The sequence below is a fragment of the Momordica charantia genome, assembly GCF_013281855.1.
Source record: "Momordica charantia cultivar OHB3-1 chromosome 2 unlocalized genomic scaffold, Mcharantia_2.0 BLBB01000002.1, whole genome shotgun sequence".
Classification (NCBI taxonomy): Eukaryota; Viridiplantae; Streptophyta; class Magnoliopsida; order Cucurbitales; family Cucurbitaceae; genus Momordica; species Momordica charantia.
Genome location: NW_028275160.1, coordinates 20,792,420 through 20,812,206, shown reverse-complemented (window position 1 = coordinate 20,812,206; position 19,787 = coordinate 20,792,420). Strand labels below are relative to the sequence as shown.

General features: G+C 40.2%; 1 protein-coding gene and 1 pseudogene across 2 annotated transcripts; both read right to left on the bottom strand.

Moving 5' to 3' along the window:
* Positions 1-4,694: 4,694 nt before the first annotated feature.
* Positions 4,695-6,356, bottom strand: LOC148213013 (uncharacterized; annotated as a pseudogene).
* Positions 6,357-9,484: 3,128 nt separating this feature from the next.
* On the bottom strand, positions 9,485-13,848 carry LOC111023827 (sister chromatid cohesion 1 protein 3). Of its 2 annotated transcripts, none has more exons than XM_022301305.2 (13): positions 13,634-13,848; positions 13,239-13,506; positions 13,121-13,167; positions 12,971-13,020; positions 12,808-12,875; positions 12,253-12,716; positions 12,038-12,143; positions 11,826-11,962; positions 11,224-11,738; positions 10,622-10,658; positions 10,453-10,498; positions 10,058-10,193; positions 9,485-9,822 (listed from the first exon to the last, which is right to left on the bottom strand). In XM_022301305.2, the coding sequence occupies exons 1-13, from the start codon at positions 13,755-13,757 to the stop codon at positions 9,724-9,726; spliced, it is 2,097 nt and encodes a 698-aa protein (XP_022156997.1). In that variant the 5' UTR covers positions 13,758-13,848; the 3' UTR covers positions 9,485-9,723. The 2 variants fall into 2 exon arrangements, with proteins under 2 accessions (XP_022156997.1, XP_022156996.1); XM_022301304.2 differs by having other exon boundaries at positions 12,038-12,149; positions 13,634-13,845.
* Positions 13,849-19,787: the final 5,939 nt, after the last annotated feature.

The window sequence follows — 19,787 nt, the reverse complement described above, 5'->3', positions numbered from 1 at the left end:
AACGATACTGTAAATTGAAACCGTCGACTCCGCCACTCACTAGATGCACGAGAGACGTGACGGCCCACATAACGACGAGGGACACGTGTCCCCTCAAAAATGCAGTCGTACAAGTGGACGTTAGCCATCACGCCTCCTGACTTATGTGGGTCCCACATCTTTATACGAGAATATATCTCCGCCACGCACCTTGCCACAGGACCCACACTCGCCCCATTCCTGTTAAACGCTTTTGGACTCAGCCACCCTGGACAGGGTATTCCGGCCCCAAAATAGGGCTAATTATTGATGGTAAATCTGAGCAGGACACTCGACATGTTGCAGGGATGACAGCAAGACGCGGGACAACAGATGATTATACACTGTACGCTATGCAGGCAGGCGGTGATTCACCACCTCTACTGTACGACAAGGACATCGCGGAAGCCCCTTGACTCTCTCTATAAAAGGAAGCCTTCTGCATCATCATGCACTGCGACTTGGCGCTTGTAGATAGCAAGCAGCAAGTCTCCCCACCATCAGGGCCTCGTACAGCAAGACAGGCCCTTACCACCTCAACTGTCGTCCTTCCTTGTCGACCACTCACACTTAGAAAAGGGAAGGACCCCCACCTTTGCTAGATAAGTGAAAAACCTGTCACTGAAACCCTAAAGGTGTCTACTTCTTTCTTTACTCCGATTTCTAACTTGAGCGTCGGAGTAAATTAGGCAAGACACTGCACCGACATTGAGTTTTCTTGTTGCAGACTCATTTGCTCCTTGGCGAATCCGCTCGTCTGGGGGACACATGGACCTCTCCAAAATTCACCGTCAACACACATAAGTATTGAAAATACAACATGGACAGAGGATAGTTTATTGACCAAGGATGGAATGCACATAAAGAGACACATCCTCTGTTTCATCTTTAGCTCAAGTAACAACCACTTCTTATGAAATTAGTCAATTTTAGAAGAACAATAAAATATTTCTCTTATTAAAAAATAAAACCATCATCACATAAGAAAACTAAAACTATAACTATAATCTCCTAATTACATATAATAAAGGAAAAATAATTAAATAATATTTACAATAATTATTTATTAAAAATATATAAAACCAACACTCCTCCTCAAGTTAGTTGAAGATTTCTTCCATTGACAGGTTGTCAATCAACTTGTCCAATTGCCATTTTGGAAGAGTTTTAGTCAATACATCAGTGATTTGATTTGTTGTTGGCAAGTAAGGAGTACATATTACTCCTACGTCAATCTTCTCTTTTATAAAGTATTTATAAACTTCAATATGTTTTATCCTATCATGTAGAATTGAATTGTGAGTTATGGAGATGGCAACCTCGTTATCACAATAAATACAGATAGGTGTTTTCTAAGCGAACTTCAATTCTTCTAGTAACATTTTGATCCATATACCCTCACAAATATCATGACTAAAGCTCTAAACTCTGCTTTAGCACTACTTCTTGCTACTACATTTTGTTTTTTGCTTCGCCAAGTAACAAGGTTACCTCCAATAAAAATACATAACTAAAGGTATAATTCCTATCTATGTTACTACCAGTCCAGTCGGCATCTCTATAAACTTCAATTTGCAAATGGTCATGCTTTGTAAACAGTATACCTTTTCCTAGAGTTCATTTTAGATATCTTAAGATCGTGTGATCAGCTTGAAAATGAATTGAACCAAGAGAGGGCATGAATTGGATTACCACACTTACAACCATGAGAATATCAGGACGTGTGTGGGACAATAAATGAGTTTACCCACAAGTCTTTGATATTTCTTCATATCTTTAACTTCATTATCTTTTGTCGCTTGCAACGTCAAATTTGGTTTAGTAGGAGTTTCAACTGTCCTGAAACCAAGTAAACATGTCTCTTCAAGTAAGTCAATGATGTATTTCCTTTGATTAACAAAGATCCCCTTTTTTAACTTAGCAAATTTTATCTCTATAAAATATTTCAAAGTTTCCAAATCTTTAATTTGAAATTCACTAGCAAGTCTTTTCTTTAAAGATTTCAATCCATTTTCATCATTGCCTATGAGGATAATATCATCAACATATACAATCAAAACAACCATTATGTCATTTTCATTGTGCTTATAAAAAATAATATGATCCACTTGGCTTTGAAGGAAACCATAGCTAGTGATTGCTTTCTCAAAACGTTCCAACCACACTATGGGGACTATTTAAGACCATAGAGAGGTTTCTTCAATTTGCACACTTTGTTATTTCCAATATCCATTTCAAAACCATGAGTAAATCCATAAATATCTATTCTTCAAGATCTCCATTGAGAAAGACATTCTTTACATCAAGTTGGTGAAGTGGCCAATCTAAATTAATAGCAATGGATAATCAATCCCATAAGTTTAAGTAAAGCCTTTAACTACCAACCGCACTTTGTACCTCTTAATACTACCATCGGCATTGCATTTTATAGTGAAAACCCATTTACATCCCATTGTTTTCTTCTCTTGGTAAATCCACAATGTCTCACGTGGGCAGTTTTGATTTAGAGCATTCATCTCTCCCATAACTACTAATTTCCAATTTGAATCATTTAGAGCCTCCTATATGTTCCTTGGAATAACAAAGTTATTTATCTTAGAAATGAAGACTTTCTGACTATATGATTGTTTTTTCATATGAAAGGTAATTTGCAATAGGATACTTAGTGCAAGTACGAATACATTTCCTAAGGGCAATAGAAACATGGAGATTAGATACATTAGGTAATATATTTTGAAGGGACGATGAAGCAGGAATAGGATATTGATTACTGGATTTTCGATATCATTCCTCAAAGTAGTGGACTGATTTGGTGATAAGTCAGCTCTTTAATCTTTATTCTTTTGATTGAACTGTCTTCATAAACCTGAAGCTCATGACTTTTATCACTATCATCTTGTAGTAGTTCTCCTCCAGAATGAGAATTTTTCACACTTGACACTAAAGAACTAGGAATATTAGGACAAGTGATAGTAAGAAGAGGAGTAAATATGTCCCACAGAATATCTTAAAACTATATTACTACCCCTTAAGAGAATTTTGGATAAATAATGATTGATAATGTACTCAACCCTACCACAAGTGGCTTAGGGAACCCTTAAATACACACGGCAACACCTAGTATAGACACGAAGAATCACCCAAGGGGAAGAAGATGGGACTTACCTTGAAGGTCGAGGCTAGATAGAGAGAATTTGTTCTATATCCAAAGTGTAACACTCCACAAGTTTGACAACCAACCTAAACCTTACATGTTTCAAAGGGTTTTGTTCAACTAGATCAAGATGCATCAATGCTCACAATTTTGGGAGCAAACAAAATAAGCTCTTAGGATAATTGTATTCATCAATAATCCAACCTCCAAATGTACAAGAATAGGCCTATGAATAGGCAATTTGAAAAAAAAAAAAACCCTAATTAAAGTTTTAAGTAAACCCTTAACTAAAGTCTAAATTAATTAGTGGTCTAAGTTACACAAATTGAGGGGTTTCTCTAAATAAGCATCTAAAATGCATAAAATCTCATTCTTGGGCCAAAGACCTATTAAATAAATTACACATGAAGTTCAAAATAAGATTACAGGAATAATTAGATCAAAACACTACTTTAATGATCAAACCCTAAATAACCCCTAAAAGTTAGATATCTCATGTTTTCTGTTTTCACGTTCCCTTGAATCTTCTTTCTCCGCACTTTCTCCTTCATCATGAAGCTTGATAATCCACACGTTGAAGTGGAGATTTCCTTATTCATCGGTTGGCCCTCATGGCCTGTTGTGTGTTGCTTGAAACATATCATCTCCTCCCTCTTGAAAGGGAGTCGTCCTTGAATCCAACTTGTCACCTACAATGAAAGGAATTAAATTAATAGCTTTATAGAAAAGATCATGACATTCTCACTTTATAAAGATTTTGTAATCTTGGGATGAAAGGAATTAAATTAATAGCTTCATAGTTTTTGGCCTCTTTTTGTAATTTCCTTTGAAAATATTTTCCCTCCAAAAGTATTTCCACAACCATCCATTTGAGTGGTTAAATTTATGCTTTTATCTTTTAGACTTTCCTTTGGAGTTTGGCATTCAAGACCTCCAATTCATTACTCTGCGGTTTCGATGTTGGATAATTTAGAGGCAATTTTGTAGCTTTCTTGTCAAGATGATGGGTGGTTTTGTTCTTGTCATTGTGTCTAACCTCAAGCATTTCACTATTTCTAGTCTCCTTGGAAATATTCTCCAAGATTAGTGCTTTAACTACATGTCGCACTTTTAATGAAGTAGAGACAACTGATTATCCTAGCACATCCCTTCATCTTCCCCAAGTCCTAATCTTGAAAGACACAATAACTTTTAGAGAAAGTGATACGACAGCTAGGATCTCTAGAGATTTTAATAATAGATAAAAGATTGCACGCTAGTTTAGGAACATGAAAGACAATATTAAATGCAATAGTCTCTGTTAATTGAATAGTTTCTTACCCTGCAATAGTAGAAAAACTATCATCTGCTATTTGAACTTTTTCATTGTAATATAAATTTAGAAGAACTAGTCATATGATCAGGAGCTTCAGAATCTATAATCCATGGAGATGAGTTGAGACATAATAAGGCATAAGGATAATTACTTTATTGTGCCAATGAACATTATGATTACTAGATGATGAATTAGTTTTTAGTAGCTTCAAGACTTGATGAATTTTTCGTCACTAGACTGGTAAGAATCAGTAGTATTTGTAATGGAAGACAACCGGTTGCTGCCGCTCCTCTCACCTTGTTTATTACTCTTCCAATTTGCTGGTTTCCCATGAAGCTTCCAACAAGTTTCATGGGTTCGTCCAAGTTTATCACAATAGTCACGCCAGACACGAGATTTCTCATTCTCTTTATCTTTGATGATTTGAAGCTTTATTAGCAAGTGCTTCATGCACCAATGCAGAACCTTCAACAGTGTTACTTGTTTTTTATTTTTTTTTTCCAAGCATAACATTCCAATGACTTTCTTTATGTCGTACTTCAGAAAAAACTTCACTAATGGATAGAAGTGGTTTTCTACCAATTTTCCTACCTCTGACCTCATCAAATTCGATATTTAGATCAGCAAGAAATTTGTAAATTCGATCAACCATTATAGTTTTTAGATGATGTTTATAGTCATTCAAAGATCTCCACTCATAAGCATAAAAAGGTCTAGGTCTTGCCAAACCCTCTTTAAAGAATGAAAATATTTTATAACTGTATCAGTTCCTTGTCGTATTTCACACAGTTTAAGGTCCATTCAAATACTTCTGATTGATTTTCCAAGTCAAAATACATCTCATTTACGTTATCCTATAAGTCATTCGATGTAGAATAACACATATAGTTGACATTGATCTCCTCATCCATGGAATTAGCTAACCATGTCATTACCATAGAATTTTAAGCATCCCACATAGTAAATAAAGGATTTTCTACGACTGGTGCTTTTTTGTCTCCGCTTTTTTATCTCTAGTAAGATAGCCAATTTTACGTTGTCTACGAATATACATCCAAACACCTTGAAATAAACAAAGAAAATTATCTCCATTAGGCTAGATGTTAGTTATCTGGACAAGATGACTAGTGGGATTGAATCAGATTCCATAAATCTAAGAGTCACGTGCTGATCTGTTTTCTTAGAAGATTCATTAATCATGGTTACTCATTCAGCAACAAAGAACCACAAATAGTAATTTAAAAAACAGAAGCAGAACCTTAGTTGGTGGCGGCGAATTATGACAACTGTGAAAGAGAGCGGACAGAGACGACTAACTCTCTAGCAAAAGAAGATAGACAGCAGCGAACAGACGACGACGAGCTTCAACTTCCACCAACGAAGAACCACAAACAACGATCCCGATAGAGACCCATGTAGATCTATGAAAAAACCCATGAAAAACGGTGCTTCTTCATATCATACAGTAGACGAAGAAGGCTAATCATATTACGACAACGTTCGGGACGATAATAGTGACAGCAGATGGCAACGGTGACGATGGACGATGACTGTGACGGCAAACGATGATAGTAATGGCAGACGACGACTATAACAACAGACGACGACAATAATGGCAAACAGTGATGATAACTGGTTATTAGAATTAGGGTTTAGTTAACTGTTCTAGTACCAAGTCAATTTTAGAAGAAAAATAATATATTGCGCTTACTACAAAATAAAACCGTAGTTACCTGGCTAAAACTAGCATAGTTCAGCGATAATTGGCATATGTCTCCAATCAATTTCTGTAGATAGAGTGTCATATTCTGTAGTGATATTATAGCCATTGGGATTTACACTTACAGCTCCGGCAGCTTCATCTTCCATTTACTAAACAAAAAAGAACCACTAAATCTGAGTGTGAAGAAAACCTGCCAAAAGTAAACAAAACAAAGGCTTACAAAAAAGTTAAACTGTAGAAGCCCAATCCCAATTATGCTTCAAATGGAATATCTGTTTCCGAATGGTGTGATCATAGTAGAAATTATGAAAACATCTTTATATTTGTTTTCATATTTTAAATTTGGACCTTCAAGATGTTGGGTTTTATGTTCTAAAACTCATAGTTTGAAAATGACAGATATACTTTTATCATTCAATAAAGTTGTTATTGAAGGTTCTAATCAATAAGTAGTTATTGATCCAATAAAATGTTCTTTCTATATCTAAATCCAATAAAATAAAGGATCCTAGACTGTTACCTGAGACTCAAATTCTATGTAAGAGACATATTCAAGTTTGAGTTAACAGTCAAAATGGTCTATAGTATAGGAATAAGGTTGGGCGCCTTATTCTGGGGACACTATGGATGCGGCCCACTTTGTAGCTAGTACAAACGATGTGATCCTAATTCGTTCATGTGAAGACATGCGAGTGGGGGTGTCCCGTGCAAAGAGTTTGCATTAGACCGGACCATGAGATAGTCACTTTTACTTTATAACACCGTTTACTGTTTGAAACTGACTATCTCAACTTTGATGGCCTAGGTAACTCGATCTTAATCCTGAGCTAACTATGAACTTCTGTTTACTCGGGATTATCCTTAGATCTGCATGAGTGAGAGCAGCTCAACAGCGCTGGCTCAATAAGCCTCCCATTTCAAGGGTAAGACCCGGTAGATAGCTAGGGACATAGGGTGCAAGAAGGAATTCACTTCTACCCAATTTTGGGATAGTAGAGAGGTTGTTCTCTTAAGGGCTGAATCCAGGTCTTGAACAATTGGCGCCACCCTCATCAAAAGGTTTGAGAGGATTTTTTGATTTGATAGTTGGACTACAAATCATTGTTCATCAGAGGATTAGTGGGACTTAAGGAACAAGAGGTAATTACAGGGGTAAAGCGGTATTTTGACCCAGCTGTAATTACGAACAACCTGTGAAGGGTCAACTTACCGATCATGGTTATATCAAATGGACATAATATATCTACAGTGAGGAGAGTGCAGCTACGGGCTTTAGTGGAGTGACCGCGTAGTTAACGATTGTTGGTTAACTAGGTTAAAGAGTTTAACCGGTTAATCTCGGATCGTTGGAGCTCATGATCTGAAGGTCCATAAGGTCCCCTGGCTAGCTCATATAGGAATAAACTTGGAATAATTTGAAGGAATAATTCAAATCCTACGAATTAGGTTAATCATATGAGATATGATTAAGTAATTGATATATGATATCAATTTGAGAAATTTGAACAAAATATTTAAATAGGATTTAAATATTAAAATTATGAATGCGGATTCATAATCGGAGGCAAGGATTTCATCAAACATCGGATTTTGGAAAAAGTCAAATAGTTGACTTTGACCAGATAAAGTCAAAGGTTGACTAAAGTAGATTAAAATAATGTTTTTAACCAAGTTGGTGGAAAATTTCACTAACTTGTTGAGTGGAACATTTAAATAATCTCAAAAATCCACTTTTTGACACTTAGCCATGCCATGCATGAGTGGAATGTGTGTTGTAAGCTTTTGGTGAACTTAGACATGCATTTTGACACTTAGTCATGTCATGCATGAGTGGAATATGTGTTGTAAGCTTTTGGTGAACTTTGACATGTAAGAGTTGCATGTAATTCGCCTATTTAAGAAGACTTTTGTTCAAACATCAAAATCTCTTGAAACCTTTGGCTATTTGATGTGTTTTCAAAAAGCTTACATAACTCCTTTTAGCTCCACTTTTCTCTAATTTTTTCCTTCTCTAAAAAGAGTCCCACCACTCTATTCCAAGCCTTGAGAATAGCTAGGAAGATCTCTTGCTGGTCCTTCATGGGAGCTATTTGAAGATTTTTGAAAAGCTACAAAGGTTTGTATTTTTCTCTACTTATCTCTAAGCATCATAATGTATGATCATGTATGTTTAATCCTAGGTTGTATTATGCATCTAGATTGTTATTTCGATTCTTGCTCACTTCCGCTGCGCATTTATGTATTTTTTCCATCACAAGATGCATAATTACATTTACAAAAATAAAGATAAATACATTGATAAATATACTCTTTCATATTGTAAACACATTTAATTGTTTCAAAAAGATTAAAATAGGAAAAATATAATATATAATAAATTATAAAATATTGAAAAATTAAAATTCTACGAAATTTATAACAAAAATATTAATATATTAATTAATATTATTTTAGATTAGACTAAATTTTTAGTCGTTAACTCCAACTAATTTACAAATATTTTACAAAAAAACATTTGAACAAGTTTTTAAATTGAAATTAAATTTTTAAATCTGCTACCAAATACATATCTCAAAGTACTGAAAACAATAAATACAATTTTTGTTTTTTATTGGATCTCTTATTTTCAAATTTCTGTTTTCTCGTCACAAAAACACACCCTTAATCATTTGGACTACCAATTACTTGACCAAATTTTATTTTGAGCCAATATATCGATATAATTACTATCCAAACAAATAATACTTTTTAGAAAACTATTTACAAGAGTCTTCAATCAACATCACTTTTCTATAAAGATTATTGCATAGACACTTGTACATCCAACTTGTAGCTGCAACTATCTCTTCCTTTTGAGACACAATCACCCAATCGAGTTAAGGGTGTGTTTGGGAGTGATTTTGGCAGGGTCAAAATGTCAAAATCACCTCCCTTCCCATTGATCATGTTTGGCAAATCAAAAAATTGATTTTAGGGAAGTAACAAAAATCAATTATACTTGAATCTTTTTTTTAAATCACTAATTCTATCATCACTCCCAAATACACCTTAAATAAGGTAAAAGAAAGTTACCTAGACTTGACCGCATGGATTCTTGTGTTTCTTTACTCCATAATGTATGCAGTGACTTGTAATTTATACTAATATCTTAACCTTTTAAAAGGAATTCCAGACCCCTGTACTTTGCAAAATCTATAAATCATGTAATTTTATTAAATTTTATCATTAATCTTTATAGAATCAATACACGTGACTCATGTGTCAATTCAAGATATGATTTATAAATTCACAAACTACATATATTATGATGTGCAAAATAAATAAACTATAGATACCATTACCCTGAAGATAGTTTAGACTATACATATTACAAGTAAAATATGGCAAAACATGCATGCATCTGTACAATGGTCAAAATTTGCAACTGTGCAGTGATTAACAAAATGCTCCTTCCAACTCTTCAAAACCAATGAGCTGCAGCAAGATCCACCTCAGCCAAATATGTAACTTGAGTTATATTTGAGCCTTAGAAAGCTTTTGAGTCAACTTCAAAGTGATGTCACCATAAGGTTCATCTTGTTGTACATCAATGAGATCATAACTCTTCAAAACCTAATGAACAGTGCAAAGTCGCAAATCCAATATCAGTAGACAGTAAAATTTCTTTCTTTCGGTCAGGAAGTTGCTCAAGTGTAAAACCTTATCAAAATACAAAATAACTATTAAGAATTTAAAAAACTCGCGCCTGTAGCAGAAAAGATATGATGTTTCCAAATTGAAATTTAGGTACTTCATTTTGGTCTCTACCAAATAGTCACGTCGAACTTCAAAATTTTGAGAAAATTACCAGCATCTCATAAAACATCCGTGCACATAGCTTTCTTCTTTTCCCTTCTAGGATGTTGTTCAAAGAAAGATCTTGACTCGAGGGCTCGGAGATTGGTTTTACTGGAGACAGACTCATTAAATATCGACCCACAGCCCTGTCCACATTAAACACAAAATCAGGACAATTATAATAAGACATTTATAGTACTTGAAACATTCAGCTTTATGTGGGATCCTTTTTCTTGTTCCTTAACTTTTTAATTGTTTTCGTAATTGCCGTATTTGTTTCATCAAATTAAATTACGATATCATTAATACCCAATGGCCTTGGCCCCTTATAATTTGGTTCATATTGACAAATAAACAAGGTTTACTTCAATTATAATGGTCTTAAAGTAAATAATGGAAGAGTACCTAGTTCTCACTGATAATGAGTCAACTCTTCGAGTTCCCTGAGAGCCTGTATAAGCACATTAGTGCCCGAACATTACTTCAGAGTTCCAAGTAACAAAAACGCACCCAAGAAATAAATTTAAAGGAAACATCTGAACAATAAAAGTAACTACAAGATAATTTAGTTTACCAGGTGGTGAGTTATCTGCTTCCAGAAAATAAAGTTCCTACAGTAAATATATATTTCAGCAAGTTAGAGCTTTGTTAAGTGATTTCCAAACAAGTTCATAAATCCAGCGAAATAGAAGGTTGTATGAAAGGTAAGGATAGCCTTTAGGAATGTTACTTCTAAATAGAAAATTGACGAAATGTTTGAGAGACAACTTAAATGATTAAAATGGTGATGATCTGACACAATATGGAAATAGTAAATCCTAATTCAATTTCCAAAATTTTACCCAAAAAAACCGTTTTAAAATCTAGATTATATATTTGTGTGACCAAAAACCTACAGGCTCTACTTAAAATAGTGCTTGTGCATCCTAGGCTATCAAAAAATAACATGTAAAAGCCTAAAAACAATTGTTAACTCCAAAATAAAATCATATCACAGCATAAGTATAATCCCTTGAATATAGTAAACTCAACAGAGCAGTAATATTACGTAATCATAGTAAAGTAATATATATAATAGGAACTAATGCTTATCAGGAGGAGAAAACAGAGGAATATCACATCTTCGTGGTAAATTATGGAAGAAAATGAAGCACTAGTATTAAAGGAAAGACCTACCTCATCTGCAGTATTCATCAGCTCGGGAATATCCGAGAATGTGACATTTTCTCCACCAATTCCCTCGTCAATTGTTCTGGGAGTTTCAAACACAGATTTTGAAGGTTCGGTTGATATTAGTCCAGGTGTTGACAGCACTCTAGTGGATGTAATAACTGCTGATGGTGAGCCTAAACCTTCAGAATGCCTAGGAGAGGGCATGAACCTTGGCGAAGAAGCAACTAAGTTTGCCAAAGTATCATCCCCACTATTGCCTTCAACATCACGAAGATGTTCAATTTCCATTTCAGAAAAGGAAGCAGAAGCAGGATCGACAGTGGGTGGAATTATGGTATGTGGTGAGGAAGAAACTTCTGGAGCTGGAGATGGGGCATCTGCTCGATCCAAAATAGTTTTGCCTGTTGAAGCAACGTTTCTAGCATTCCCACTATCCACGGAAGCTTCCTTCAAGGATGTTGAACATTTTGTGGCAATGTAGTTCATGTTAAACATATCACTAAGATCATGACAAAAACCTGCATACAGATATTTGATTTTTTTCCCTACTATTAAAGGAATGCATAAACAAGCAGAAAGAAAAACTACAACAAAAAATCACTTACCAGTTATCAAAGGATGATAGAAAATTTCATCTTTTCTCAAGCTGTTGTTTAACTTCCAAACATCCAAAGAAGTGCTTGGAATGTTTCTCCTCTCACGCAGTAAATCACTCGAATCTTCAAGAGCCTTTTTCAAAAATCTGCAACGCTACTTTCCATATCAGCAATTGATTAAAATAAAGACAAAGGTTAAATGACTGATATCACAAACATACTTGTTAGTCAACACAGTGGACTTGTCAAAGAACTGTTTTCTCTTCCTTGATCTTGGCTTTGTCTCTTGAGCATTTGGTTGAAGAACAAGTTCCATGGGAGACTGCCCTGCTCCTGCAGCACATGGAGAATAAAACATCAAAAACCAAGATACCATAAGTTATTCACCACCAATTAGAATCAATCCTAGATATGGAGCAATTAGAATTAAACACACCAAACATAATATGCGTATCAATCATTTCAAACGCCTCTTGTGAAGTTGCAGAAGTTGGAGGTCCTGCACTTTCCTCAAATGGTAATGATGTCTTTGGAAGAGTCACCACGTCTTCCATGATTGGTGAAAGATTTTCTTGGTTTATATTCTCATCTATAGGATGACATGGTTCAGACATGTCATCACGGCCAACGGGAGGCACCATAGGAAGGTCTCTTGGACTAAAATCAGGGGCAGCCTCTCGTAAAACTTCAATTTCTGGAACATGTTGGGTAGAGTTATCATCATCACGCATGCCCTGATTACTTGGACCAAAATCTTGAACATTCATAGAATCCGGAACTTCAACTCCTGGAACACTTTGTTGCATGTTGTCCTCGCCGGGTCTCATGTTAAGTACATCATCCTCACCAATTAGGCCTTCAACATCCATAGTGCTATCCGTAGGAGGTGGAGGGAGCACGCTGCACTCAAGAAACATAAACATCAAGCTAATTGTGGTCAAATTATGTGATATAGAAAAAAGAATTGGCCTTGAAAGTGCAGGATGCTTACTCATCTTCCATTGATATGAACCCTAAATCAGGAGCCTCCCTAGGATGGGATAAATCTATCATGATATCCTACGTATGAAATTAAGAAATTTTAATATTGATGATAAACATAGCCAGAGTATATAAGATACACAATTACTAATGCAAATAGAAAAAGTCAAAACCTCATCGAAAGATATAGCAACATAAGCATCTCTTCCAAAAGGAACTTGTTCTGCAACACAAACATAATTAATTTCTAAGTCAATACGTTTATTAAGATGTTGGTGTAAACAAGAGGGAGTGATAAATGTGAAACGCAATCACGGCTAAACCTGCTAGAGTGATCTCCTCTTGACTCCTGAGATGATTATCTGGAATCCTACGATAACAAAATCATCGATAAGAGAGATATTTCAAATAAATCATCAAATTGGGAATCTAGATGCATACCCATCACGATAAATATCACTATCCAATTCGAGAGCATCAAGTTCGAAAGTCTCCGGCAAAGTGATGGAATGAAAAGAAGCCTGGTAAGCATTCTCAGGCAGAGTGAGTTTCGTCGAAGTGTGCGAATGCATTCTTCGTAACTCCATCACCAAAACATCAAAATCATGTTTCAAATAATCGATTTGCTTTGAATAAATTCGTACAACACCAAGCAGAAGGTAGCTCGACGTCCGCAGTGCAAGGGGAACCTCCCCAAACATGATGGCATCTAAAAACAGGATGAATCCAAGATTGGTCAATCACAAAACTCATACAAGCTCTCAAAAACAGGCAATAGAAATTAAAGATTAGATCTTTCAATGACCATAGAAACCCCAAGTGGAAACCATACTAACCAACAACGAGAGGAATTTTGGTCTTGTCGTAGTCCTTCTTGTTGAGACGGTGCTGGAGATGTGCCGCGCACCACACCGTCCCCAACGCCGTTTTCCGAGCCAACAGCGTATGCGAGTAAAACATGTTTCGATTTCCAAACTTTAACTTCAAACTGGAACAATTTTAGGGTTTAGGCTTAAATCGAAGTGGGCAACGCGAAGAGGCGCGCAAAATCAAAACTGCGCGCCAAATTCATAGCGGCATTCGTGCAACGTGGCCAGCCTCCACTTTCTTTTCCTTATTCACGGAATTGCCCCCACAATCAACAAAATGTTTAAATAATATTGGAAGGAGATTGAAAGTTATAACTTCTTGATTTGAGATATATATCAATTACTGATCAACTATATTTGTTTTGGCTTATTAATTAATCTTAGTAACTCGTAGAAATTAATTTATGATATTGCAGCTTAAATTTGGACAAGTGGTACAATATTTCACTTGAACTCTAAAAAGTGTTGCAGTTTTTACCTTTTTTTCATTAGATTATTATATGTGTCAGAATTAGAAAACATATATTTTTTATGAAACGGATAGAATTCAAAATACAAACAATACTAAAGTTTGAATTTTTTTTTCAAATTTTTTAGTTTCAAAGAATTATTTAACCACCGTTTTTTGTGCATAGTAAACCTTATTTTGATTTTTATTAATATATTGTGTTTATTTTCTTTTGGGATTTGTTGTGTTATGATTTAAATTAATAGGTGGATTAGTAGGAATATTGAATAGAAGATAAAAATTTCAATACTTGTTTGGAGAGAGAATACCCTGGACACGTGGAGGACCCCTATTGGTGCTCCAAGATGACTTACGAGTCATGCCCAGCTCGGACGCCCGAGATCACCACCGCTAGCGTTGACAGATGCTAAGTATGAGGGCCAAGGTGAACCTGGCCGAGGTCCGACCTACTGGGAAGCTCGGTGGGGGCCGATGTGAACTACTGTCAGCGGCGTGATTATCGGGTGTAACCGTCGGTCCCAAGATTATCGGGTGTAACCGACGATCCCGAGATTACCGGGTGTAACCGTCGCGAGATTAGCGGGACTACCACCCATAAGTAGAGGACCTCACTCCACGATCAGGTACGATGATTTCTGACCTCGAACTAAACTGGGAATCCGACCTATACTGACTTGATTGTCGGAGTGCTCACCTTTTTGTGCAGGTCCGCCCAAGTATTCAGATCGGTCCGGAGGCCGAGTTCGAGCTGCAATCTGAAATACACTGTTGTGCATATCCTTGCATAAACATTTGGCGCCGTCTATAGGGACGACAATCTAAGTCATCCCAATCCTTTTAAACCAATACGCGAGCGAAAATGGTTCAACCAGCAAACTCGACCAATACGGCAGATCGAAGGACTCTAGCTGCCAGCGATGCCCACCAGAGGGAGGTCGGAGCAGCAGTGGTAGAGGGGCAAGGTCACGACGGCCTAGCAACAGAACCCCTCCGCAGGTCGGCACGAATCACCGCGCCTGTCCTACCACCTACGCACCCAAGGACATCCAAGGCCACCCGTGGCCGAGGTGGGACCTCTAAGAAGGGCGCCCGGGGTTCAGCCCCGGCTCCACCAAGTGAGAACTTTGACGCACTCCAGATAGAAATAGAGGCAATGCGCACACAAATGCGGTCCATGGAGGAAATGTATAACGAGATGATACTAGCTGCAGGCGCAGGGTCCCGATCTGAAAATCGAATGACGCGCATTGACATACGCGAGCAAAGGGGTTCCCACCTCGGCCCAGTCGAGGAGGAACATCCTGAAGACAACGAGAGCGAGGGACACACTCGCCAGAGAGGAGACCTTCGTGAACACCTCAACAGAAAGAGAGGCTCATCTCTCCGAAAAGGACAGTCACCATCCCGCTCACACAGGAGCTCCAACCAGCAGGCTGAATCCTCTCACAACCCAGCAACTCCCGCAGGGGTGATCACAAGGGCGGAGTTCGACCAGCTGAGGGGCAAGCTCGACGCTCAGGTGGAGGCCTTAAAGGCCAAATGTGAGCAGAAAGAAGGTTCACTGAACGATGGCGACTTGGGAGAATCGCCCTTCACCTCGGACGTTTTGGAAGCACCGATCCCTCTGAAGTTCAAAGCTCCTATCGTGAAGTCTTATGATGGGTCGAAGGACCCCAAGGATTATGTTGAGGTCTTTGAAGGCCTCATGGATTTCCAAGCGGCATCAGACGCAATCAAATGCCGCGCCTTTCAGATCGCGTTTACTGGCAGCGCGCGATTGTGGTATCGGAGACTGCCAGCCAGGTCGATCTCGACCTACTCTCAGTTGAGAAGGGAGTTCCTGGCCCAGTTCTCTTCTCGGCATTATGACAGAAAGACAGCGACCCATCTCGCCACCATCAGACAGAAGGAGGGTGAGACGCTGCGAGAATATGTCACCAGATTCCAGGAGGAGCAGTTGAAGGTCGCACACTGCTCCGATGACTCGGCCATGTGCTATTTTCTCACCGGTCTAGCCGACGAAGCCCTCACGGTGAAACTTGGAGAGGAGGCCCCGGCCACCTTCGCCGAGGTGCTTCAGAAGGCGAAGAAAGTCATCGATGGACAGGAGCTCCTTCGAACCAAAACCGGCCGACCAGAACGAAAGATCGGCCGGGGCAGAAGTGGAAAAGATATAGCAAAAGGCAGATCCCAAGTCCAAGGACAAGGGATCCTTTTCCAGCGGCCGAGCAGAGTATCGGAGGGCGGAGAACAGACCTACCAGGAGCCGACCTTACGAACGCTTCACCCCGACCACGATTCCAATTTCCGAGATCCTAACGAACATCGAGGAGTCTAGAATGGAAAAACTACTCAAACGTCCTGAGAAGCTTCGGGGAGCCAAATTGAGGATCTAATTCAAGATGGCTACTTCAAGAAATTTGTGGGAAAGCCCAGGACCAGCTCGGCAGAGAAAAAGGAAGAGCGGAAGCGTTCGAGGACGCTGCCCCGGCGCACTGACCGACCTGCGGTCATCAATACCATTTTCGGAGGGCCAAGCGGGGGTCAGTCCGGACATAAAAGAAAGGAGTTAGCTCGTGCAGCCAGGCGCGAAGTGTGCATCATCAGGGAGCAGAGGCCTACCTGCCCAATCACCTTCGACAGTACAGACTTAGAGGAGGTGCACCTGCCCCACAATGATGCACTTGTGATCGCTCCCTTGATTGATCATGTGGTGGTCAGGAGGGTGCTGGTAGACGAAGGCGCATCTGCTAACATCCTATCCTTACCGACCTACCTCGCCCTGGGATGGACGAGGTCGCAATTGAAGAAAAGCCCGACACCGCTGGTTGGGTTCTCTGGAGAATCGGTCATCCCGGAGGGTTGCGTCGACTTGCCGGTCACGCTTGGGCATGACCAAACTCAGGTCACCCAAATGGCCGAGTTCGTGGTGATTGACGGTAGATCGGCCTATAACGCCATCTTTGGGAGACCCATCATCCACTCATTTCGGGCCCTTCCCTCGACACTTTATCAAGTTTTGAAGTATTTCACCCCCAATGGCGTGGGCACGGTCCGAGGAGAGCAGACCGCTTCGAGGGAGTGCTATGCCTCCGCACTCAAAGGCTCATCGGTCTGCGCCCTTGAAACTCTCGCCAGTAGGGATGGGACGCTCGAGTTCGAGGCCGACCTGCCGAGGAGGGAGTTTGCCGCACCCACTGAGGAGCTCGAGCTTGTTCCTTTGCTTAGTCCCGAGAAGCAAGTAAGCATAGGAACCAAGCTGGGGGCCACCGACAGAGAGGAGCTAATCCACTTCCTCAGATCCAACTCGGATGTCTTTGCGTGGTCCCATGAGGACATGCCTGGCATTGACCCGAAAATTATGACGCATCGCCTCAGCATAGATCCGTCATTCCGACCTGTAAAGCAAAAAAGAAGACCTATAAACAAGGAGCGGAGTGATGTAATTGTTGAGGAAGTTAGCAAACTTTTGAAAGCTGAATACATAAGAGAAATTTCGTATCCCGAGTGGCTCTCCAATGTTGTATTAGTTAAAAAATCTAACGGAAAGTGGAGAATGTGCGTAGATTTTACGAACTTAAATAAGGCATGCCCGAAAGATTGCTTCCCACTGCCGAGGATTGATCAGCTCGTGGACGCCACAGCCGGGCACGAACTGCTCACCTTCATGGACGCCTACTCTGGGTACAACCAAATCAAGATGCATGTCACAGATCAAGGTCATACCGCATTCATAACAGACCAAGGTCTGTACTGTTACAAGGTCATGCCCTTCGGGTTAAAGAACGCAGGAGCGACCTACCAGAGAATGGTGAACAAAATGTTCGCCAAGCGGATCGGCCGGAATATGGAAGTGTATGTGGACGACATGCTTGTCAAGAGCAAGCAGTCTAAGTCGCATCTCTTTGATCTGACCGAAGCCTTCGAGGTTCTGAGGACATATCAAATGAAGCTCAACCCAGCTAAATGTGCCTTTGGAGTCTCTTCGGGAAAATTCCTTGGCTTTATGGTGAACAACCGGGGAATCGAGGCCAACCCCGAAAAGATTAAAGCCGTGCTCCAGATGGAGGCACCTAAGACGCTGAAGCAGCTTCAGTGCCTCAATGGCAGGATTGTGGCCCTGAACCGGTTTGTTTCAAGATCGACAGATAAGTGCCTTCCTTTCTTCAAAGTCCTACGGAGGAAAGGGTCGTTTGAATGGACAGCGGAGTGCGAGCAAGCATTTCAGCAGTTGAAATGCTACCTCTGTTCGGCACCTTTGCTCGCCAAGCCCATGCCGGGGGACAAGCTCCAATTGTACTTAGCAGTGTCTGACAGCGCCGTCAGCTCGGCCCTAATCAGGCAAGAGGAAGAGCGGCAAAACCCGGTCTACTACACAAGCAAGGCTATGACCGAAGTCGAGACCAGATACCCTCAAATGGAAAAGTTGGCTCTTGCTTTAGTCACCTCGGCCCGACGGCTTAGACCATACTTCCAAGCCCATACTGTGGTGGTGCTCACTAACTTGCCCCTAAAAAGCATCTTCCATAAGCCAGAAGCTTCTGGACGCCTGATGAAGTGGGCAATGTAGCTAAGTGAGTACGACATCCAGTTCGAACCCAGAACTGCGTTGAAAGGACAAGCAGCGGCAGATTTCATAGCCGAGCTCACACCACCTTCCGAGCTGAGCGAGTCCGACCTACTGTGGACAATCTATGTCGACGGATCCTCCAATGAGAAGGGGTGCGGGGCCGGGGTCCTCTTGCTCGGACCAGGAGGCGAGCGATTTGAGTATGCCTTGCGGTTCGGCTTCCGGACTTCTAACAACGAGGCTGAGTATGAAGCATTTATTGCCGGCCTGCGAATCGCTAGAGCATTGGGGGCCTCTTGTGTTAAGGTCTTCAGCGACTCCCAGCTGGTTGTGAGCCAGATCAAGGAAGAGTACCAAGCCAAAGACTCCTGAATGGAGAAGTATTTGGGCAAGGTCAGATCGTACCTCGCCCAGTTTCGAACTTACGAAGTAAGCCGGGTTCCCCGAGCAGAAAATTCTAATGCTGACGCCTTGGCTAAGTTAGCATCGACGTACGAGACCGACCTGGCCAGGTCGGTCCCCGTCGAGATCTTAGATAATCTCTCGATCTCAGAGCCAGATCTGATGGAGATCGGCGCTCCAGAGTCCTCATGGATGGAGCCGATTGCGGACTTCATTAGGGGCAACTCACCACAAGACCCCAAGGAGCGCAGAAAGTTGGCAAGGCGAGCAGCTCGGTTCGTGGTCCGAGGTGGAGCATTGTACCGATGCGGCTTTTCCCTGCCTCTATTGAGATGCCTAACCTCTGAAGAGGGCCTGTACGTCCTCAGAGAAATCCACAAAGGAGTGTGCGGCAATCACTCAGGCGCCCGGTCGCTGTCAGCCAAAGTGATCCGACAAGGATACTATTGGCCGACCCTCAGCCAGGACGCCAAGAAGTTTGTTAGAACTTGCGACAATTGCCAACGCTACGGAACCATAATCCACCAACCTCCCGAGCTGCTCACCCCCATCTCGGCCCCGTGGCCATTCGCGCAGTGGGGGTAGATATCATTGGTCCTTTCCCTTTGGGCAAGGACCAGACCAAGTTCGCTGTTGTTGCTGTGGATTACTTCACAAAGTGAGCCGAGGCCGAGGCGCTC

Bases quoted from the DNA above. Each gene is read 5' to 3' on its own strand.
- LOC111023827 (XM_022301304.2), bottom strand. From the start codon at position 13,757: ATGTTTTACTCGCATACGCTGTTGGCTCGGAAAACGGCGTTGGGGACG. The intron at 11,963-12,037 runs GTATGTTTGTGA...GTAGCGTTGCAG, and splicing joins TCCACTGTGTTGACTAACAA to ATTTTTGAAAAAGGCTCTTG. The intron at 10,659-11,223 runs GTAGGTCTTTCC...TATTTACTGTAG, and splicing joins TGATGAATACTGCAGATGAG to GAACTTTATTTTCTGGAAGC.